The 25710-nt window shown below is 36.7% G+C and overlaps 1 protein-coding gene across 2 annotated transcripts in view; it reads left to right on the top strand.

The window, feature by feature from the left end:
• Positions 1-25710, top strand: part of LOC120633013 (zinc finger SWIM domain-containing protein 4-like) — a 108396-nt gene that overhangs the window by 58009 nt on the left and 24677 nt on the right. For both annotated transcript variants that reach the window (XR_005659188.1, XM_039903042.1), the window contains exons 2-4: positions 20366-20459; positions 23766-23893; positions 24985-25196. Coding sequence is in view for 1 of the 2 variants with exons in the window: in XM_039903042.1 (XP_039758976.1) it covers positions 20366-20459; positions 23766-23893; positions 24985-25196 (434 nt within the window). In the remaining variant the exon portion in view is untranslated. The remainder of the gene's footprint in view (positions 1-20365; positions 20460-23765; positions 23894-24984; positions 25197-25710) is intronic.

Here is a 25710-nt window from a genome sequence, read left to right as displayed (position 1 = left end):
TGGTAACAAAAAAAATTACCCGGCTAAGTTTGTTGAGGGCTCTTCTTAGACCAGGGCGCGTTTGTGAACCCTCGTAGCTTTAGGTTTCAGTTTGCGAACGAAGTATATCACCATACCCCTTCCAATTATTTAAACATAAGTAGGTATATGTATGAACGCTTCATAAGTGCCTGTGATAGGCCTACATGAATAAAGAAATTTTGAATTTGAATTTGATTTTTTCATAAATATTTTATCTAAGTTTCTGTATTCCTGTAACTGAAGCCAAATGATGAATTTTGGGCTAGTTATATGTGATAAATAATGCCTATTTTAATATATGCCTATTTTAAATGTTCCGGCTGCCAAATTGACAAGGTGGGATACCTTGTCAATTTGGCAGCCGGTCAGAAAGACACGCAAGTGATCCTATAGGGTTTCCGGTTTCCCTTGATGAGAAACGGCACCCTATAAAGCAGGAATTCACTTGAGTACTAACTTCGTGGTATTCAAAGTGTCGTTTTTACTCTGTATTAATTACCATAGATAGTTACATAAGCAACGGGCGTTTTCAAACGTGACGGAATATGTTATGTTTACCATCTGCACATACTTACTCTATGCCATCTGGCCCGCATGCATATTGCATACATGTTAATACTTCCGGTGTGTACTACAGGCTATTTACCTGTATAATGGATGCACAGAGGTCACTCGAGAAGGCAGCGTTCTTACGCAAAAATTAAAAAAAAAAAGTTTCTCTAGTTAAAGTCCCTTTTGAGTGAAAAGACATTAAGTAACACTTGTGAACATAAACTTTTTTTTGCTTTTCTGACAACGCTTTTAACCCTATTTTATTTAGGTCCAACTAGTTAAAGCCCAAATTCGGATACTTTGAGATCCGCGTTTGAAAAATTCCGAACTAAAACTTGGGCATGGACTGGCGCAGTGGGCAGCGACCCTGCATTCTGAGTCCATAGCCGTGGGTTCGATTCCCGCAACTGGAACATGTTTGTGTGATGAAAATAAATGTTTTTCAGTGTCTGGGTGTTTATCTGTATAATATAAGTAGTTATGTATATTATTCATAAAAATATTCATCAGTCATCTTAGTACCCATAACACAAGCAAAGCTTACTTTGGGGCTAGATGGCGATGTGTGTATTGTCGTCTTATAAAAACTCTCAAAAATCGTCAGAATCACATCGTCAGCCATTCCGAATAATATCATTAACATGTTTTAATAATCGTCTCTAATAATATGCTGAAGGCTTGGATACATTTATTCTCATTAAAGACGTAAGTGACTCACTTGAAAACTTAATAATATGAAAAATAACTACTCGATATACTTACTTCGTCATTTTATTAAGTTTAAAAAAAATGTTTGTAGCTATATCGTGTTACGGTAAATTTATAAAGTGGGTAATTAATTAAACTTTTGATAACTATAACTTCATATTTGCCAGATATTTATGTTCATGACATTGAGTTGGTGGGTATTTTGATATAAATACGACTGCATTATCGATGCACCTCAGTCCTACATTGAATCGAACGATGGAAAGATACCTCCCGGTGTCTTAGTCGTTTGTCAATCGGCTTTAAATAGCTCATTAAATTAAGTCTGTTTTAAGGTTCTTCCAAACATAACTGATCTATTAATCATCTGCCAAAACAGCTTACTTCATAGTTTGTATATTCTACCATCTGACCCGCAGACATGTAAATGCAATGGGCTTTTAACTTTTTACTGGTCATTGTAAAAACATTTGCAAGCGCCGTGCAATAAATTGTTGGTACCTTTGTCCGGATATCATTAAGCATGAATTATACGAAGGGTCATCTACATTGGGATCGATCAGGGTTACCACAGATATACTATTTTTACCACTTTTAAACAGATTTTTAGTTAGGTTATAGGTTTAACAGTAGGTATTTTGTTTGTATTATATTTGTTAGACATGAGTTTTCCTATAAGAAATAAATCTATAAGCATATTTGCTTGAGTAAATTTAAAAAGTAAGAAGTAAAGAGAAAAAATCTTAATAGAATACTATATAAAGAACATTTATTTCAGATTTTGAACTCAATTCGTCTTCGATGCTAACATTCATAAGTAAATAAATAAGCATCGATAATGACATATAAAACTATCGGGATGTACTTTTAAATTAGTTTGTTATAGATACGCACATAATTTTTATAATATAGTGACCCTGGGGTCGGTTAAGTATGACACGTACGTATTTAAAACGTATTTGAAAAGGCAGCGCCATTTTGAATACGTACCCACTACTTACCTGTCCGATAAAAAAGTGACAGCTGTCATGCGGGCAAAAAAGCCACGTGACATTTTGTGTGGTGACAGAATTAAATATTACATTGGGATCGTGCCTCGTGATTATTAATGCAAACATAATAACGAATATAATATTATGGGACGGTAATTTTATATGCGATAGTAAACCATAATTGTTTTACATGACTAAAAATTTCATAATATTTTCTTTATATTATCTTAGGTTACCGCTCGTTACCAGGGGATTTCGCTCTTTTTCGGTAACTATATTGCGGATATCTGGCATGAGAAATCAGATTGTGTTTTTATAATCTAATCCCATGAATAAAAGAACATTGCTCGTGGACGTTCCCAGGATTTGGCGGCGTATCATATGTATATTTAATCCAAAATAATGTCTGATTTTATTGGTTTTTTATCAACATTTCTTTTACCCTACCATTAAAAAACGCAATAAAGAATTGAATAATTGACTAAATTATTTTGCACATCCGCCAACCTACAAAATAGAACCTGAATGTTGCCAGATATCGGAGCTATATTTCAATCAATTATTTACTAGAATTCGATTAAAAAATTACGATACTTTATGACTAATAAAAATGATTACTTACATTTATTCAAACTTCAAAATAATAATAAAATATCTAACTACTTGGTTGAACGAATCACGTGAAATCGAAAATTGCTTGAATAATTACGTCCTAAACTAACCAAAGAAAGCTTCAATGCTTCAAATATCATTTTTCCTTAAAAAAGTAATGCAATAATGAATACTAACTACGATATTATTTAATAATAAAAACGACTTCCAAAACTCGAGTGTCAAAATCATAGATTATAATAAGATATAACCTGAATTTCAGCTACTTGAACAACAAGATTTCTCTTAAACCTAGGTTAATGAATCAAAATAGTTTGCAGAATTTTGAAAGATAATTGTTTTTCTACGTAATAAAATTTAAACCACCGTGACATAACATAATGTCACTAGCCCAAGGGCCCAAAGCTCCCAAGGAAATGGGCAATGTCCTTTGCAACTGGTATATGGTGTTATGAAATAAGTGGTAAGGCATCTTCGTCATCACCATCAAACCATTACCAACTTACTACAGAGCTTAGGCCGTAGTTCACCCCATCGCACCGGAACACTACATCGCTTAGGGGCACGTCTTTGTCGATAGGGTAGTACAAGCCACGGCCAAAGCCTCCCACCATACCAATTGCTTAAAAAAATGTCTATAATTTTTTACCTAATGTCTATTTTTTAAACAATTTTTTTGTTACTTTTTACTGTTAATATTTTTTCAAGACAGGTAAATAAAAATAAACTTTAGATTTATTTTTCATAATCTACGCAAAATAAGTAAAAATCGCAGGTAACTAAAGTTATTTTCTTTACGTGCGGGCGTGTACGGAAGCAAGATTCACCTGCCCCACAGGTGCCATGGGTATATTAGCCCCAGCCCTCGCTCGGGCGATGGGGCAGTTGGTATTATTACTTGTAGAGGAATTTATGCGCGTGCTAACGATTGGGAAGATTTTTATGAGCAACAATTGTATTTATTTTAGCTGTAAGTATTTTAGTTATGCTTTATGGTACCGGCAAGTTAGAATACAGTTGTCACCAGTTCTCTTCCTGCGGGTGTCGTACGAGGCGACTATGGGATATAACGTAGAAAGTACAGCAGTTTACTCTGATATATGGGCAAATCCTCCCGTTGGGACTGACCAGCAGTGACTACAGGAATCCAGCAGTGGACTGTTGATGCTGATGTATACAGTCATACATTACTGTGGCTTAATCCGATAAATTTAAAAAAAAATCTTTAAGTCTATTGGTTTTTTTCAAGACTATTATAACCAGTATCCCTCGGATGATGTAAGGATTCTAACGATACGTGAATTTTAATCTGTTCTGGTATAAGAACGCTATGGTGAAACAAATAAACTCAAATACATGCACCCTGAATACATTGCACTCCTGTATTGCTCAACTAGTCTAGTCACATAAGTCTAACGATACAAATATGCAATAAACCAGCATTTTTTGTACCTTGTATTATTTTACAGTAATTTTATAGAGTGGGTAAATAACTAAACTTTTGATAACTATAAATTCATATTTGCCAGATATTTTATTTAATTGATAAGGATTTTACAAATACTCTAATAATAATTGATTAATTCATGGATAGTTTTCAAAACAATTAAAATTATTTTTGAATTATAACCAATGTTCATGACATTGAGTTGGTGGGTATTTTGATATAAATACGACTGCATTATCGATACACTTCAGTCCTACAAGGACTCGAACGATGCAAAGATACCTCTCGGTGTCGTAGTTGTTTATCAATTATTATATACATACATTTTAGTAATAGTACTAGCTTTTTATTACAGAGCTCGTCCAATGAAGTACTTACGTTACATTCTAGCTCTGTGATAAAAAGCCATGACTTTCTCTGCCACCACCATTTGTTTCAATGCTCAGGTCCGAAAGGCGTATTGCCGGTGTGGTGACAGCAGTCCAGGATAGAGTTTTCACCGCCCCTTCTTTTTCCGAGATATTACCGTGTTCCAGTCAGAAGGTGGTTGCGGGTATAATTAACGGAACAATGAAGCTTAACACCTAGGCTTCACGGTGATGGCACGTGGCGGCACTTTATAGGACATTTTCCTTTCATGTCCTGCGCAGACATCCTCTTCATCACATAAACCCATTACCGGCCCACTACAGAGCACGGGTCTCCTCCCACAATGAGAAGGGGTTAAGGTCGTAGTCAACCACGCTGGCCCCGTGCGGATTGGTGAACTCCAAACACCTTTGAGAACATTATGTGGCACTCTCAGGCATGCGGGTTTCCTGACGATGTTTTCCCTCACCGTTGAAGCAAGTGATATTTTAATTACGTATAACGGACATAACTTCGAAAAGTTAAATGTGCATGCTGGAATTCTAACTCGGCCCCCCTAAAGGAAAGTCGAGCAAACTACCCAATTCGCTATAATCGCTTATTTAGGCTTTAGACCATCCGATTGGTGTCACCATTATCGCTGTAAAAAAAAAGTGTGTACTTAGGTATATTTTTTGTAGTAAGTTATATTTACAAAAATTCAATGTTTGACACAGGAAATATACTATTTTAATATTATTAAAAACTAAATAGATAGACATTTTTACGTATATTATCCCAGAATGCATTCAAAATGGTAACAATGTGTCCCCCTGCGATTTGCGACGCACAGTCACAGATGGTAGTGCATTCAGAAACACTTGTTACAAAATATATGCTCCACCGACTGCCTACCCGAAATATAATGGCAGGGTTGCCAGAAGCGCGATAAATTTAAAATATTGCATTCTTTTTAATTGGACATTGTGAATAAAAAAATACCGATATTAGTGTTTTTTTTTTTAATTTTTAAATGGCGTTAATTATAGTTTCGAACGTAGCCAAAAGTGTTCAAAAGTGATACCTCGTTTTATTATATTACCGATAGACAAGCGTTTAGCGACAAACTTTTACAAATAATATAAATTCAAATACAAAATTGTTTTATTCATGTAGACTTATCACAGGCACTTATGAAACTTTCATACATATAACTTAAAAAATTCTAAATTCTAAATTCATTTATTTCAAGTAGGCCTAATGTAAGCACTTTTGAAACGTCAAGTATGTCTGTTTGTAGTGACTCTACCACCGGTTCGGAAGGCAGATTCTAGCGAGGAGAAGCGGGCAAGAAAATTTTCAATTTACATTTTAACATTCATTTTTCTATCTTGTGAGAGTTGAAAGCTGAGCCAGATCCTTCCAAGCAACCTTGTCATTAAGAAATTCATCAATTCATATATGTTGTGATAACTTCATTCGTTGACTTAAAACCTAAGCTTGGAGGGTTCCAAACACTTACTGGTCTAAGAAGAGGCCACAATAAATTTAGCCTTTTTTTTGTTATCACTATCTTACTAAATCATTTCAACAAGTCGCCAACTCGTCTCCTTCATACAAAATGCATAATTTGATAGCAACAGTTGTCAACTCATCGCAAACTTTGTACGGGGATAACAGATCACTTAGAGACTGTTGGAAAAGTTAGTGATTCTGGTTACTTATGGAAAGCATTGATGATCTAGGTTGTATGCCTATCCACTCTTTCCTTGAAGGTACTCAAGTTCAGTAGCGTGCACTTCATACACGCACAAAAGCACTCCCTACCCTAATATTATACTGCTTTATGTTTACCCTGCTCCAAATTCCTGTCCACGCCACTGCTCAAGTTATACATGGCAGGAAAAACGGTATCCTGGAGGGCATTCCACATTTTAGCAGTGCGCATCAGAAACGTGGATAAAAAACGTTTCGTGCGTGTTGATTTAATATAAACCACATAAGGATGCGTATGCATGCATGCATGCATTGATAGCTGAACGGTGTCCCGCCGTTTTGCGGTAGAATGGCGACAAAGAAACAAGATTGTGAAGTTCCTAACCGACTATACATCCTGTAAAAAACCAGCAAACAGGCAACATTGCGTCGGTGCTGTACTCTGTAACTTTTATATTTATTTATATTCTTTATTTGTACACCACTCCGAAAAACGAAAAAAAAGAACAAACACTTGAAGAATGAAGCAGGATACAAAAGGCAGCCTTATCGCTAAGTAGCGATCTCTGCCAGGCAACCTTAGGATTAGGAAAACTAAAAAGAAAAACGAATAGATGGGATACACTGTTTAGAACATACATACGAATAACTACATACTAATACATAAACCAAACTACACAAATACAACAATACTATTGATAAATATAAAAAATAAATATTACCCATAATAGGCCTACATGAATAAAGAATTATTGAATATGAATTTTGCTACTCTCACCTAAAAAATATATCTGTATAACATTTGGCCAAGTGTTATTATATCAAACTCTGACGTTATTATGATTTTATTTCCTTAACATAGAGAAGATAAAGTTGTTTTATAATCCATCTTTATAGCGATTACGTAGCCATAATCCTCTATTTGTATTTAGTTACTTAGCAGTCAAGAACTAATGAGGCTAGGTGCGACAATTACGTAAAGGACAACTCTTGCGAAATGTCTACGGTTAAGGTCACAAAAATGTAACATTGACTTGACGAGGTGCACACAAATGCAATCTATATGTACACGTAGTACGTGAGGGCACACACACAGGTGAATGGCGCCGCTTGTGACGAAACGCTCGTGACGTCACGTCGGCACGCGAACACACCCACACGCGCACGTGCCAACGCTGCCCACGTGACGTTTACATTCTAGGGTTGCGTCATACAAATTTGTTACTATTCGGTTTTCGTTAAAATGCATGAGAACAATACTTAATCATTATTCTTATGTATTTTAAATTATTATACACCTCTGCCTGCATATTAATAAATATACCCTTTCAACAACCTCCTATTGGATGCTATTAATGAATACAAACGTACCTATAACTTTTTAAAACAGTTGCTATTCGTCGAGAAAAGATGTTCCTGATGTTGATTAAAGAGAGCATGTACGTTGACATATAATTTATGAAATTATTTTTAGTAGTCAAATTTAATTTCTTGTGTAGCATTTATGATAAAATATTTAAAGAAGGCACATAAAAACAAGATGAGTTCTCTTTGTTTTCGTTCTTAAAAGTCAAGTGCCAGCCCTATACACGCACGCACACTAACAAGCGATCTCAATCCGCTCGCCGGCATTCCACGCACACCAGCTCAGACGTAAACAAAGTGACGCGACGTAAAGAGCATGACTCACACAGACGCGCGATGCACACAATGATTAATGTAAACAAACCGGTTTGAATCGAGTCACCCACACAGGGGTTTGGTCTTGAGCTCGAAAGTGGGCCATCTGATTTGTACGATGGAAATTTGCTAATAATAATATTACGATACTACACTGTTTGTGTTGTGATATCGAGTTCTAATTTTAAACGTAAATAGATACCCACGTACCCAATAAAGATGTGATAGCATAATATGCAGTGATAGCCTAGTGTTTAGGGCTTCGGCAGCACGCACCCTTAACTTTTCAGAATTAGGTATGTGCTTTTTTAATTTACTCAATTAAATAAATAAATAATTTGTATAAACTACGACAACGCACACATCGCCATCTAGCCCAAAAGTAAGCGTAGCTTGTGTTATAGGTACTGAGATGACTGATGAATATTTTTATGAATAATATACATAAATACTTATAATATAAATATAAACACTCAGACACTGAAAAACATTCATGCTCATCACGCAAACATTTTCCAGTTGTGGGAATCGAACCCACGGCCTTGGACTCAGAAAGCAGGGTCGCTGCAAACTGCGCCAATCGGCCGTCCAAATTAATTATCACGTGCTTTAACCACAGAATTAAGAAAATACAGAACCCTCATCCAGCCATTATTGCATGCAGTGCATTGTGTCCAAAAGCAGTGAAAACGCTCTGCGCACGTCTCACTATACACCCGTTGAATGTTGCTAGCTCACTAACTTTTTGTCGTAGGTATGCATTAGAGGTCTTAATTACTGTCAACTGCTAAATAGTACGACGTGACTTACCACCCGTTCGAGATACACTACTAAAGTGGAGTTGTATTTGATGATTCAATAATAGTCGTGTACAAAGTTTCTCTATGTTATTAATTCTGTGGCTTTAACGGTGAAGGAAAACATCGTGAGGAAACCTGCACGCCTAAAAGTTCTTCATAACGTTAACAAAGCACCTACCCGCACTTGGCCAGCGTGGCGGACTACGGTAAATGAATTAATGAATACACTTTTATTGTACACCAAAGAAAAAAAATGTTACAGAGATATAAATACATATCAAGAGAGTACAATTCGGTGGCCTTATCGCTACACAGCGACCAATGGCGTAAAAGGAAAAAACATGAAAAGAGGTAGGTGGTGCAATGAATAATATATAAATATAACTATAATATATATACACAGTATTGGTACGTGCCCTCTATTGTGTGTGTATAATGATGATGATGACATAATGAAAATTAAGCTTAGTTTGCTATATTCCGCAAAAAGCAGGAGAATCTGTATGGTGTAATTTATAATTTCTTCAATCCTTATAATCCACACCAAACATCTTCGGCAATGTACCCTCTACGCACGTTTCGCTCCGAAACCGGAGCATCCTTAGATGTTGACCTTGCAATGAATAATTGTTAATTCTATCCAATATGATGACACTCAAAAACATTATTTTGTGTGTCGAGATATGGCTGCCATTATGACATATAATGGCAGCCATATTGAATTTTGGTGACATCTTCCTAGGGCACCGTTTCAATGAACTCAGGACACTAAGGTTTGTTGACTCGTAATAAATACACATGTTGAATATACCTACACAATATTTTGCTATTATTTGATATTTCATATTATGTTAAAACAAGACGAATATGCCCGTCCCCGACGTCGAAGCATGTCCTTGGGACGTCCGAAGCATGTCCTTGACGACCCTGACGATAAAATAACTACCGACAATGTGTCCTTACAACACACACACACAGCCAACACAGCGTCTTCGGCGGCGAAGGCAAGTGCCCCGATTTCTGACGTCACCGGGCGTGGACTTAACACGGTCACGGGGGCATTCGAACTAAACAAAAATTAGTACAAAAGTCCACCAACAGTCAGACGAGGTCCGAGTCCTCGAAGGAGGCACCCTCGGGTCGACGTCCCCCGCTTCCCCTCGATGTTTTCGAGCCCTGGGGCTCTTCTCATGGTGAACTCTTTCACTCGCCCCACTCCCCCGGTGACGCCGCAGCGACCCCTCAGGTTATCGGCCAGTGTCCATCCGATAAAGAAGCCCTCATATGCTTGTATTTACACCGGCAACCACGTGCTTCGGACTAGAATACAGCAAGCTACTTGGCGGCGTGGAGGTTTTACTTCCCTGGACGACCTTAACACAAAAAGATCTATTATTTACTACTAAATTAAACTTTATTAGTTCTGAATCCTTACAATAAAAAAAAATTAAGAAAAACCATCGCAAATTAAATCCGGAAACAATACCAAAGCCACCAATACTCGCAACAAAGAACTTAAAGCCGGCACAGACAAAAAAAAAATCACAATACAGTCGGACACAAAAGTTATGAGTTGGGGGCTGTATGTGAAACAAGTAGGTAGGTACAGTCGTAAATAAAAACGAATAGCGTAAAGGCTGATGCATACTGTTATTACTCATGTAGATTTATGGTTTTTTCCCCCCCAAAATTACCGGTTTATTTTATGAAGTTTTGAACCTTCTGTATTTAGGTAATTAATTTAATTAGCAAAACTTAATTTCAAGCCAACTCTCTTTCTCAATGGTTAATGACCACATGTCAATCTAATAAATAGTATTTAGTCTGCAATGAGAAAGTTCATCCATAGAGGAAACAAACACTGAAACTAATTATCTATTTAGTTTTAATTTAATTTTAATTATGATTAAAAGGGCTAAAACCCAGAACTGCTATACCGTTTAGAAATTCTAGTTTATGCTAAAAAATACAGGATACAAACGCAACAAAAATATAATGGAAGGTAGATACTACTTTTTTTTGTTATTCCTTGAGGCTAGAACTTACTTGTAGTTATTTCCCTGATATTAGATTTAAGTAGTAATAATAGCTTGTTGTTATAAAGCTCGCTCGGAAATGTACCTACTACCGCCACGCTTATTTTTGCCAACAAGTGTTCTAATGCTGAGTTCAGGTCCGAAGGGCGTGTTGCCTGTGTCAGCAGATCAGAATACAATAAATAAATAAATATACTACGACAATACACACGTCGCCATCTTGCCCCAAAGTAAGCGTAGCTTGTGTTACGGATACTAAGATGACTGATGAATATTTTTTAATAAAATACATTATACAAAATACTTATAATATACAGATAAACACCCAGCCACTGAAAAACATTCATGTTCATCAAACAAACATATTCCAGTTGTGGGAATCGAACCTACGGCCTCGGACTCAGAAAGCAGGGTCGCTGCAAACAGCGCCAATCGGCCGTCAAAATCAGTCAGCAGCAGTCAGTTATTAGTTTTAATTATAGAAATAACAAGACCGAGATCCTTCTGGTATCTTCTATTTAATCCCGTATATAGGTGATGTGCCGGGTGGTGACGGCAGCTGACCCCTCCTCTGCCACGAGGCAAAAAGGGAATATAATGAAGAACGGGCACTAGCATCCTCTGTGCTACTACTAACGTCCACTGCGATGAAAATGAAAATGCGATCACCAATCCGTCTGCCCAGCTTGGTGATTATGGGCTAACAATCTCGTTGGGAGAGGCCTTTACGCCAGCAGGACTGTTATAGGATATTGATGATATTCCTTGTAGGCTGGACAGATTGCGGGTACTTGCGGACAAAACCCTGTTATAGGCTATTATGATACTCATGGCTGGACAGCTTGCAGGGTAACCGCAGGCCATAGAGTATAAAATAAGTAGGTAGGTACAGTCGTTAATAAAAACGAATAGCACACAGACTCACCCGTGCTGTTATTACTCATGTAGATTTATGGTATTTTCCAAAAATGTACAGGTTTCGGTTGGTTTATGGTGTGGCTACTCCCCGTATACAAGAGGCCGTTTAATAACATCCGACTAAATTATTTTTTTATATCTGTATACTTAATTAACGATTATAATTTAGTTCAACGAGATGTAGATTTGAAAGTAACTTTTTTATTATGCCGCCTCAAAATACCAGTAGGGCCTTATTAATTTAAATGGCCTTAAGGCTAGATGCCATATCTGTATCTCATTTTAAGGCCATTTAAATTTATAAACAACACGAAATTTTTTTAAATTTTTTTTTTTTTTTTTTGTCAGTAAAAAATCTTACCTATCCAATATATTTTCGCTGTTGAAAACTATCAACATTATTAATAATTTAAACCTCATTTAGCAGCACTCAGCATTTTAAGGAGAAATAAACAACACAGGTAGCTCCGTTTACTCTATTTTTAAGTATTTTGTTTTTTCTATTGCAATATGACGTATTTAGAAAGTTCGAGATACACTAATCACAAATTTAAATACAGACGCTTTCACGCTTATATTTGGCTCGATAAACATAATTCACGCCTAATTCTACCGGTTTTGGTGAAATCGAGTTAGATACATAACTCAAGCTTTAGGCAATGTTATTATGTATAGGCGTTAAAGGGGTAACGGCACAATAAACGAAACAAACTACGACAAATATTATAATTAAAAATTACATAAACCAAGATTTTTATTGCACTAAATCTGTACTTATAATAAAACTGTAGCTGTAAGATTTTTGTACATTTAACATATTTTGAAAATTTTGACTGGGGGATACTTTATAATCCATACTGAGTCCAAAACAGATTTTTATTTAATTTTTGTTTGTCTGTCTGTCTGCCTGTCTGTCCGGGCATCACGTGAAGACTACTGAACGTATTTAAATTAAATTTGGTGTTAGCTGATATCCCGGGTCAACATATAGGATACTTCTTATCCCGATAAACAATAAGTTTCCCCCGGGATATGGGATGAAATTTTTTATTAATTTTACTTCATATCTCCATTAAATTAGCACCGATATTTGACAGAGTGTACTAAGCATGTATTGTCTAATTTTAATGAAGATCTGATGAATATTGTTGGAGATCAAGGACATAGTTCATCACAGATAACAGCAAGTCGCAAGGCATATGGGACAACGATCGAATACATGCGTTCCATCCCACTAATTTTATAAATGCGAAAGTTTGTGAGAATAGATGTATGGATCCATGGATGTATGTATGGGTGGATGTTTGTTACTCTTTAACGCCACAACGAATGAACCGGTTTGGCTAAAATTTGGCAAAGATATCAATATAGTCTGGCATAGCTCATAGGCTTCTTTTTATCCCGGAAAAGCAAACAGCTTCTACAGGATAGCATCGCTATTTTTTCCCCATCTGTGTTTCAAAATCCGCGCAACGGAGTTTTAGATTGACGTGGTTTTTTGGATAAGCATAATTGACGTGTTTTTTTTTTTTAAATGATCTAAATTAATATTATATTATATTATATAATATATTTAAATAATATCATAAACGTAAATAATCTTAACAGGTTAAATAACGCTAACAATAAGCATTTCTGTTTTTCTGACACAGTATGCAAAAAATACATAGAAATAGAAATAGCCCTTGACATCGTATGGGTTCATTTTGGATTCCTAAAAATCCCGCGGGAACCACTTATAATCTGGATTCAAAATATTTCGACGAACGAACTTAATGTTCGTTCGTCGAAATATTTCCTCCATACCTCCTTTTTCCCCTAATTTTCAACGTCGGCTAAAAATGGGCGTCGGTGTGATCAGAAACGTAGGTTTAACACCCGAAGCTTCAGTGCAAATCGATAGTAATCCAATATTTGCCGGATCCATTATTGAACCCACGAAGCCCGCATCCAATTACGTTTCGCGTCAAAAAATTCACCCACTCGTGCCTAGTTTAGGGAGATTAAAAATTCAATACGTGCTCTGCATACGGTAGAGTCCATGGGCTCCATAATCTACACTTTATCTGTATTATACTAGCAGGACTTCGCAAGCGAAGGTATAATATGCTACTAGCTAATGCCCGCGTTTATTAAGGGTGTTTTACAAACCCCGTGGGATCCGTTGGTTTTGCTTGTACAAAAAGTGTCACCACTTCATCTGTATACTAGCAAGACTTCGCAATGGCAGCTATAATATGCGAGTAGCTGATGTCCGCGTTTAGTAAGAGTATTTTACAAATCCCGTTTGAGCCGTTGGTTTTGCTTGTACAAAAGTGTCACCACTTTATCTGTATACTAGCAAGACTTCGCAATGGCAGCTATAATATGCGAGTAGCTGATGTCCGCGTTTAGTAAGAGTTTTTTACAAATCCCGTTTGAGCCGTTGGTTTTGCTTGTACAAAAGTGTCACCACTTTATCTGTATACTAGCAAGACTTCGCAATGGCAGCTATAATATGCGAGTAGCTGAAGTCCGCTTTTAGTAAGAGTTCTTTACAAATCCCGTTTGAGCCGTTGGTTTTGCTTGTACAAAAAGTGTCTACATTTTATCTGTATACTAGCAGGATTTCGCAAGGGCAGCTATAATATGCTAGAAGCTGGAAATAAAAAGTTGTCATTGTTACTCTCTGTCCTTCGAACTCTATTTATTATTTATTTATTTATTTTACATCTTGTTACTAGATCGAACTGCATAATTTATGGATAACTATAAGACAAATGTATGAAAGATGACATTAAACATTATACAAGACATGATATTAATATAGTGTACTAGAGTGATACTCTGCGAATATTGAAGTAAATGTCATTGAATATTCTTGTCATTGAGTATACCAACAATTCACGGAACAACACTGTCCACCCGTCATGGAATAGATCCCAATGAACATTGCTGTCCAAGAGCGCATTGAATGACGACAATGAGCGCGGTATAGGTGCCATGCTTCGTGCAACAGTGTTACAGGACGGGACCACGAATATATGTTTCTTCGTTGCCGAAGGTCTTTGAATAAAATCAAGTCGATTGGTTACCTAATTAGTGCAAAACAAACAAAAACACAAACACACTTTTGCATTTATAATATTAATAAGGATTACTTATTGTAAGTGGTCCTTGCGAAGCGAAGGTTACGTGTATAATGACGATGTTTTCATCTGTGGTCAAATGATGTCATGATAAATAACGTATTTATAAAAAGAATTTATATCATATTTATTGAAACACCCTCGCAAGCAAACAGTACATATTACATCAATGCTCGCAAATAATAATCATCTGAAAATAAATTATTTAAAAGGTTTAGTAAGTTACCTTAAAATATAGACGTAATGTGCTGTGGCAGACTTTTCTTGGATCATTTAAAGGAAACAATTACATATAGCCTTTTTCGATAAATGCAACAAAAAAATTATGTTGAATTCAAACCGTAAGTTCATGAGATTAACGCGTTTAACCAAACAAGCTAAATCTTTAGCTTTGTAATATTAGTAAACGTAGATATAGATGTTCGTAATTCCATGTTGTTTGCAATTTAAGGCTTGATTTTAAAGTAAAATAAAATAATACTCATAATGACCATTGTATTTTTTTGGAATCTCGTGGGTTTTTCTTTATTACCTAGTAGTAAATATAGGTCAAATAATACACATATCACACTATCTTTATAACATACAAGTAAAACATAACAGGAATTACTATACAAGTAATAATGTTACCATACACACAGCTGTAAAAGCAACTCTAATCAAACCATTATCGTCGATTGAATCTCGTCGATCCGCATCAACTGTGAACCATCACGATTTGATATACCCCACCCTCGCGTCAATCTATTTCCACCCTTAAACCCTTCGTTATAGAGTTTATAAATAAAACACATTATGGAACAGGATAATGTGGCACTATCATAACCTATTTTCAGCCTTACGTAGTTCAACATAGAGTTTAATTTGTACTAATTTTTATGCTCCGTGTATGATCAGCTGCATTGAACGTGCCCGTGCCGATAACGAATTGAAAATGTGGTTTCTTTCACGAGGCGCATGCGATACGATTACGATAAGACATAATAATTAAGTAATAATCTAAACACCTTTTTGGTGAGAATTTTTCGATTCTAACCAATGAAAGTTTGTCGCTAAAGATTTTCTACCGGATTCCAAAAGGAAGTAGACCGCTATTGATTACAATATAAAGGATATTTAAATTTAGTAAAGTTTTGCTTTATTTATTTGGAATGGCATATATATAAAAGAAAAAGATCTTAGACCCTCCGCGCTGCTCCTGCATGGCTAGCAAATATGGCAGAAGACAATTATCTCCACGGGGAGGAATAAAAATGTACCTTCTCCAACAGCATTATCAACTCTCAGAGAACTGGCGCACAAGTGTAAGTAATATCTTATATTATATGTGATAATAAACAGGATTAAACTTCTCCTATTCCATGTTCCCATGCTTTAGCCGGTGGACACGTTAATTATATCCCTTGTCAGGGGATTTAATGGGGGGTTATAATTTTTTTCTCCTGCCTGTGATAGCCCTGCTGTGATGGTAGGCGGGACTTTGAAAGATTATCACCTTGGACCTAGTGGAGATCCTCTAATTAACGTGCTCACTTATGCACGGGGGAGAATGAACATAATTTTCCAACTCCGTCCACCTTATTAATAAAATTAGCGTTACGTCAGAATAGTAACGAAGTGTTTTTTTTGTCACACTTCAATCAACAGCACTCTTCAATCACACTTCAATCAACAGCAATCAGAACGTGACAAAATACTGATAGCCACTCACGTTTATTAAGGGACGTGAGTTCATACTACCACTATAGCCTTAACTATCTACTGCTAGACTTTAGGCCTCTCCCAACGGGAGGGGTTGCCCTTAATCACCATGCTGGACTGACGATGATCCATGATCTCAGTATATGGTTTTAGTAGCATATTATTACATTCCCTTTATTGCCTCGTACGACACCCGTGGGGAGAAGAAGGGTGGTGACTTCTGTATTTTGATCTGCCGCTACCACAACACAACAGCTTATTGATAGAAAAAAGATATTTTTTTGGAACCTCGTCTTCGTGCTTTGCTGTCGACCATGGAAACTACCAGACCAACGAAATAATTTAACTTCGTCTACGATATCACAATATTTAAGTAGATAATAAAAAACCGTGTCGTCCAGTATAAAACGCCTCGGCGACGCAGCTGTACTAACGCGGCCATGTTTTATTCTTTTTTCTCATCAAAGAACTTCTTTTTCTCGAGTGCCAATACGTTTCCATCTCCACCGAACTCAATGAGCACTAAATTGAGTTTCGATCGTGATTTCCTGCGATTTCTGACTGACTGACTCACTTTGTACCAACGGAATAGCGATTGCAAAGGAGTTCAATCAGTCGTGAGGAAATTCTTTACAAATTGCTTGGTGCCTATTTGGTGAGATTTTGAATGCAAAACAATGGAACGGTTCGATTTAAAGGGCTCCCGCAGTTTGGCGCCTAAACTGGATTGGACGAAACTGGGTAAGTATACCTAGTTTCGTCCATCTGTATGAGACAGTTACTATATTAGGTGACCTTCATGTAACTAATACAAATGTAAAGGAATTGCTTGCAGCAATAAGGCCGCCTTTGCATGTCTACATTGTTTCCTGTTTACTCCTTAATGTTTATTTTCCTGTGTGTCTACGTGCAATAAAGTGTTTCTTCTTCTTCTAATTAGAAGTGATATAAATCTTTCTTTGAATGGCGATGTTATTTTGAGGTTTGGTACCCATACATTTAGAAAGATTTACTGACCAAAAAATAAATGAAAATATAAAGCGACAATGAATATGTATGTTATGAATAATATACATAAATATTTATAAAATACGGATTAACATCCACGCACAAACAATTTTCCAGTTGTGGGAATCGAACCCACAGCCTTGGACTTAGAAAGCAGGACCACTGTCCACTGCGCCAATTGGCCTTCATTAAATACAATAGAGTACCTACCGAATTGAGGTATTAGATTTAATCAAAGTCAAAAGTTAAAGTCAAATATTTTTTTATTGAAATTGGCACATAGATGGTACTTTTGATGCGTACATTACATGTAATATATGACATTGAAGGGAGTTGATGGCGATAACTACATTAAAACTAAAGCTACGAGGGTTCCAAACGCGCTCTGGTCTAAGAACAAGCCAACAACAAACTTAGCCGGTTGTTTTTTTTTTGTTATCACCATCTCACATTAAGCAGTTCACAAAAAAAAAACATCTTTTCCCGACACTTCCTCGTAAACACTTTATACCTAAACAAACAAATATACAAAACATTTAAATACACCTGCATATTTTACTATGGCTGTTGATTTTATCGATTAATCGATTCTAATGTACGCCAAATCGATTTTAGGCTTGAATTTATTTTTATTAGCCAATTATTATCTACCTATTGTAAATTGCTTCTGTGTAAAAATAAATTGCTTGAGTTATTGCTGCTTTACAATGTTTTATGCCTTTGTGGCCATTATTTCATAACCAGAATTACCTACTACCTATTATATCAACTTAGTTAATATTATGCTATCCGCGTATACCTCCATACAAATGTAAGCCTGATATGTGATAATAACTCTATTTATTGTTCTGGATCGATTGAACCCAATGTGGCATACATGATTGACCTCAAGGGGTTACATCAAAAATGAATGGGGGTCAATGACACTAAAACTCTATTATTGCGGGTAGTGAGGTTTTGAACTATCCACTTCGAAATCAGGTCGTGAGTTTTTCTATGAAAGTAATACCTACTTAATTTTAATATAATAAAATATAAAATTTTGAATCTTTCAATGCTAGTAGATAGTAGTAGTTTATTATCCATCCCCTATCCATTGACCCCCATTTACTGTCCATGGTCCCCTAATTTTAATAACGCTAACGTTGACTATTTGTATCTTATTATGCTCTAGCTTTATAGCTATATCTACTTGGAGAAATCGATGACCATTTTGGGTGTCAATTTGACGATCGCGAAGTTGCTGATTTAGTACCTAGCCTACTATGTAAAATTATGTTGAAAAGGAGCTATCTTCTGAGTTTTCTGCCAGCTCTTCTCGGTAAGAACTGTCTTCCGAACCGGTGGTCAAGTCACAAAGTCTGACTTGACGTTTTAAAAAAGCTTATAAAGTAGGCCTACTAAGAATTTATAACTTTTAATACATACGTACATAGGAATTCAGTGTTCATTGGATATTTTATAAATACGTAACTAAAGTCGTGGCTAGTTTACGAAATGGCCGTCGGTCGGGGCACGCTTAAAATTATGACCAATAACCAGGTAATCGATGTTGTATCCTGTTATTGAATTCTAAACTTGGTGAATGGTTTAGCCACAAGGAAATCTGTATTTACCGTTGGAATATTTAGAACGACTATCGAAATAGGAAATATAAAACTCTATCTGTTAAATGTGAGTAGGTACCAACATCTGGTACTGACTAGGTACCTATACAGCGTGTAACCGAATTACGAAATAATGTTGAACGATGCATAAGTATATTTAATAAGGAAAAAAATCAAATCAAAAGTAGCTTATTTATTTATCCATACAAACGAATTCAAAGCATTCGTAGTGTTTACATGTGACAACCCTATTGAACATAAAAGACCGACATGCGCATAGTACCTACTCTACCGTGTACCTAATATAGTGACAGGAGTAACATGGTTTAATTATGCATGTGATGTTAGGGCTGTATTGGATTTCCTTCAGTAAAAACGTAAATATTAAGTTTTCGGTTTCACGGATAAGTATCAGAGACAGTATATACTGTACTTCTAAAGCCTGTGAAGTATTATTTTGGTTTTCATTTACACAAATCATAAACATGAAAAATGGAAGTAGAATAAGAGTATCAAAGTCTGCACCTCAAACTAATTTTACACCAGTGTCTGTAACTTTCTTGATTGTCTTTTCTAAAAGAGCGATCAGAGTCAACTGAGACAGACAGAATTGAATTTTGCAATTTGAAATTTAAAAATAATGAATACAGAATTTGTTTAACAAAAAAGTGTATTAAAATGAAAAAGTGTCTATTTGTTTGTTTACTGTCTATATTCGGCTTAATTACTTAACTTACCTTAATGTTCATCACAGGGATAACTGGTGTGAGATATATTGGAAAATGGACAGAGAATTTTTTTTATCCTGGAAAAGCATTCGCAAACTGGTGCCGTTGGCTTGACAGCTAAGCCAATCTTGACGAAACTTTGATTAGAAATAGCTTGCATTCTGAAGACGGACTATATACTATACATATACTTATATATACTTTTGAGCCCACACAGCAATTGGTTTCCGCAGGATTCATAAAAAAACGGAATAATCTCTTGCTACCGCTTTATTTATTTTTCACCAGACTACAACAGGGTACTTAATATTAAACTTTGTATTATTGCGACCTAATATTAAACTTTGTATTATTTTGTTCCAGGTTTCCACCTGAGCGGAGTGGTTCGTGCACCTGCTGCAGTACCGCCTTGCTCTGAACCGGAGAGGCTATTCAGGGTCACAGTTTCTTTTGACAGGTATGATTCCCTCACATTTAATATATCAGTAATAAACGTCTTCCTTTGGCTATTAAAGACGTGGCAAGATCCGATACGATTACATAACCTTGCTATCTAAATTCTACTAAAAAAGGTTACTTGACTGCTCCGTCCACTTTTCCATTTAGGTATGTATTTTGGCAATGTGAAGTAGGCCAAATAAAATTAAACATAACCTATTATATTTTTTATTTTTTTAATTTACTACACGAAGTTACACGATTGATGAATTCTTTAACTACAAGGCTGCTTGGAAGCAAGCCACTCCGCTCTCATCTCCCACAAAACAGAAAAATTCTAAAGATTGTTAAACTTTAAAACGATGTTGGAAAAGAGAAATCTGCTGAGTTTCTTGTCGGCTCTTCTCAGTGGAATCTGCCTTCCGAACCGGTGGTAGAGTCACTACAAACAGACTGCCTTGACGTTTCAAAAGTGCTTATTAATTAGGCCCACTTGAAATAAATGAATTTTGAATTTTTTGAAATATCATGTCAATATCGGCCCATTACCGGCTCACTACAGAACACGGCATCTCATGAGAAGGTGTTAAGGCCGTAGTCCACCACGCTGGCCTAGTGCGGATTGGTGGACTCCACACACCTTTGCGAGCATATTATGTAGAATTCTCAGGCATGCAGGTTTCCTCACGATGTTTTCCTTCACCGTTGAAGCAAGTGATATTTTAATTACTTAAAACCAAGGTGTTGGAATGGCGACCCCGCACAGTTAAACGCAGTGTTGGTCGGCCCCCAACAAGGTGGACAGACGACGTCAAACGAGTCGCTGGGAGCCGCTGGAAACAAGCGGCCCAGGACCGTGGATTTTGGAACTCTGTACGAAAGACCTATGTCCAGCAGTGGACTTCAATCGGTGATGATGATGATGATGATGACATAATATAGAAAAGTTAGAGGTGCGTGCTGGGATTCGAACTTGGCCGCCCGAAGCGAAGTGGAGCTCCTACCAAATGCGTTATAAGAATAAACTTAATGCGCTAGAAGCGTTAGCAGTAATTTTTACGTTTTTTCTTTCCAAAAATTATATCATAAATATGGTTAATAATAACGAGTCTTCTTTTCGCTGTGAAGAACTTGATAGATTTAACGATAGTCTTAAAACCTTCATATTGGATTATTCAAACAGCACAGCCGCGCCGTTGGTCTACGACCGCATCTCTTATTTTATTTAGTGAAAGTTTTCGGCCGTGGCTAGTTACCACCCTTCTGATTAAGACTTGCCGCCATGTGATTTAGTTTGCCTATACGATGCCGCAGAGAACCCATACTGGTTTTATAAAACTTCCGTGCCCCCAGTTTAGCCCGCTACCATCAATTATAATCGAAACCACACTTTCTCGGTTCAAATAACAAAGCGAAGAATCCCAAATCCCGGTCGCCATTGTTGACACAGGATGGAGTGTCAAACGACGCGCTTGGAAGGATCGTACCTGAGTAACCTTTTGTATTACGACACTCTGTACAAATATAGCTCGACTTAGACACGATCTTCAGAAATGGCTTGTTGTAAAACTACGATGTTATGAGATATCCTATCTTTAGTCGACGATTTATTTTCCATAGCCAATTTTAGCTCTACTTAACTAAAGACCACTTTTAAAAGCAATAGTACCTAGTAGTTTCTATAATGAGGTTCCTAACGTAATTTTGGACCTTCCAATGCATAAATTAAAAAAGTATGTTAAAACTCATTTAATGAATTTCTTAATGACAAGGTCGCTTGGAAGCACCCGGCTCCGCTTTCATCTCTCACAAGCTAGTAAAATGTAAATTGTTGAAATTCAAATTCAAATTCAAAAACTAATAACTTATCACAGGCACTTATGAAGCGGTCATACATTTAACATGTTACCAGTAATCTAAGGTGATGGTGAAAACTCCAATCGGTGACTTTAAACTATAACTAAGAGGGTTCCAAACGCTCCCCGGTTTAAGAAGAGCCTACAGCAAACTAAGCCAAGTTTTTTTTTGCTAGAGCAATTCATACCCAAGCTTTTTAATCATACATGTAATCCTTAATATTATATTGATTTTGGAAAAGTGCAACTGCTGAGTTTCTTGTCGGCTTCTTCTCGTATGTGCCTTCCGAACCGGTGGTAGAGTAGCTATAAACAGTTAAACAGAACAACTTGTAATAAATGAATTTTAAACATGTAAAAGTTTTTAGCAAAAGAGATAAGGCGTTACATCACCAGATTCTACTTCTGATCGCAGTAAAATAAAGCGCGCCCTAAAAAATGCTACGTGACTGCTCCGTGCATTTTTCCATTTCCGCTTTGGGTGCTCTAAATAAAATTAATCAGTAACCCCCTAACTTCCTTTATCCATGTAGTTTTTATTTTTATTTTATCACAATACTTTGTTATAAATTCGGAAGGATTATTAAGGATGAATTCTATTCTATTTTAGACTCATTATGGTCATAAAGCGGTGTTAGGACTTCGGCTTCACTTTCCGGGGGCCGAGTTCGAATCCCGGCACGCAACTCTAACTTTATTAAGTTGTGGCCGTTCTAAGCAATTCGAATATCCCTTGCTTCAAAGGAAAACATCGTGAGGAAACCTGCATGCCTGAGAGTACTCCATAATGTTCTCGAAGGCGTGTGGACTCCACCAATCCGTTTGGCCAGAGTAGTGGGCCGTTAATAAGATGACATGATGATGATAATGAAAAGCATATATTTTTGTGTGCTGAGGAAAACTTCGTAAATTTAATAATAGTATAGGTTGTTTGAAACTTTTAGTGGGATACTACTTATCTACCTTCACAGCTTTTTACGGTCTAAAGATGATAACAGGTAGCGTGTGTGGAATGAATTGCCGAGAGATATAAGACGGTCACAGACAATAAACATTTTTAAAAATCGCTTAAAAAAACTATATAATTATAGTGCATGTACGTAGTTTTGTATGGTTCTACATATTATATATTTATTTTTATATATACATATAAATAAATTTACATACATAAAGAAGCGGTGTTAGCGCAGAGAAGTTCGACTTCACTTCCGAGGGGCCGCTATGTATAATTAGTTTGTCAAGTGTATGTAATTTATTTCATCACTAAGTAGTTATTAACCTATTGCGTATTATCCCGATTTCCCTCATTTGACTCTTCCAAAAAGGGTAGTCTCGAGGAGATCGCATAAAGCTATAAGACCGCCTTTTCGCACTTTATATACATTTTTATTTCTGTTATTTCTTGTTTTCTCTTTTAATTTGTGCAATAAATACTTCATCTCTCTAAATTTATGCCTTCTTATTCTCAGATGCAAGATAACCGGGGTGACATGCAGTTGCGAGGCGCGAGACATTTTCTGGTGCCAGCACGTAGTCGCCCTTGCCCTGTACCGCATCAGAAATGCAGATTCTGTGCGCCTACGAGTGCCTATATCAGGTGCGCTTATACAACTATAAGCTTCTTTACTGACAAGTATAATTTAGTTAACTATACGCAATTATTTTCTTCTATGCTCTATGCCGTGTGGTGACGACTGATCGGAATACAGATGACCTCTTTATCCTGATCCATCGATCCTTCCTCTTCCCGCGGCTTCCGGCGATCGTATCATAGTTTAGGAAATTTTGGACATATTTTTACATCCACGGTATAGATAGTATCTATCTATCTTCTATTACATAGTAGTTAAGCCCCATGGCCCTGTAATTACACAGACACCAACGCCACAAGACCGGTGGTACTTAGTACTTCCCCGGTCAAGCTCTATCATGATGATTTGGTTTTAATAAATGAAAAAGAACCGACTTCAATATATGCCCAGGAACTAAGAAACACAAAATACTTCTTTCTGCCGGCGATAACGCTACGTTTGCGTTCTAAAATTTAATTTAATCGCCGGCAGAAACAAGTATTTTTTGTTTCTTAGTTCCTGGGCTTATTGTGACCTAAACATTATAGTTAGATATATTCCCTTGCGGGCTTTTTTGAATGTAATAATGAATAATTTAATCATGTAATTTAATTATGTATCATCAATAATATACTCAGCGCACGCCAAATAAACGCCAAATAACTTTATATGCATACATTTAATTTGGGTTACATTATTGAAACAAAAATGGATTTTTATAAATAGGTTCATGCGTCTGCGAAAAAACGGGTAACATGCATTAGAAAAAAAGATTACGACGAATTGAGAACCTCCTTTTTGAAGTCGGTTAAAAAGCACTACGACTACCAATAGTCGATTATAAAGATGCATCGCTACCCTCGCATCCACACTAAATCTTAATAGTTTGGAACTGTCAGTACGATGAAAAAAAAAATCGAAATTACGCTGCGATTGCGTAGTCGACGTGAAACCGCAGGGCACAGCTAGTATGTAATAAATGCTATGCACATCTTTAAGTGGCTAGTTACACTGATTACAAACAAAATATTTGTAAATTTCCTTTACTACGTATTGTGAACAATTGGTGTTCCTTTATTAAATGAATAAAAATAAATAAAGCATGCGTTTATTCCAGAAACCCTGCTCCAAATGGATCGGCAGCAGCTACAGAAGTTCGTCCAGTACCTGATAGCGGAGCACCATACAGAGGTGCTACCAACCGCGCAGCGACTAGCTGACGAGGTGCTCCAGGCCAGGTCGGCCATTAATAGGATATGCGGAGCGCCCGACCCAACGGCCGGGCCTCCGCCCGATGCACACCATGCCTGGCATTTGGATGAGCAGCAGGTATAAATTTTCCAAGTAATTTTTAATCTATAGATACGACAAATAAAGGGTACCGGGGACCAGGGGCGCGCACTTCATATATGTACAAAAGTGCCTACCCTAAAATTGATATATTACTCGTATAGGATTTCTGCCATTTAATGCAAACTTCTTGCTGTATGCATACCCTGGTAATTAGCTCAGTGCACGCCGCTGCTGGGGGCTCGAGCTCTTTTTAAAGCACAGTCAAAAAGGGTTAGGGAGTCTACCGGTAATCCTAGAGCGGTCAGTTACCATTGGCAAAGAATTAGTTTTTCTATTCAAAGGGGCAATGTTGCCAGCATCTTAGGCAATATGCCTCGCAAAAAATTTATTTAAAACGTCTTCGCCACCACCGGGTTGTGGTTTTAATAAATTTTTATTTGGGCACATTTTAGACAAATACACCACTTCGCAGAGCATGCCAGGCACTCATTTCAGAGATTTCGCAAAAACTGTCACTATAATAAATAACAGTAGCAGAGCTTCATGTAGT

The sequence above is a fragment of the Pararge aegeria genome, chromosome 21 (genome assembly GCF_905163445.1).
Source record: "Pararge aegeria chromosome 21, ilParAegt1.1, whole genome shotgun sequence".
In the NCBI taxonomy this organism is placed as follows: Eukaryota; Metazoa; Arthropoda; class Insecta; order Lepidoptera; family Nymphalidae; genus Pararge; species Pararge aegeria.
Note: the sequence above shows the minus strand (reverse complement) of the source record. Positions and strands in the feature narration are given on the sequence as shown.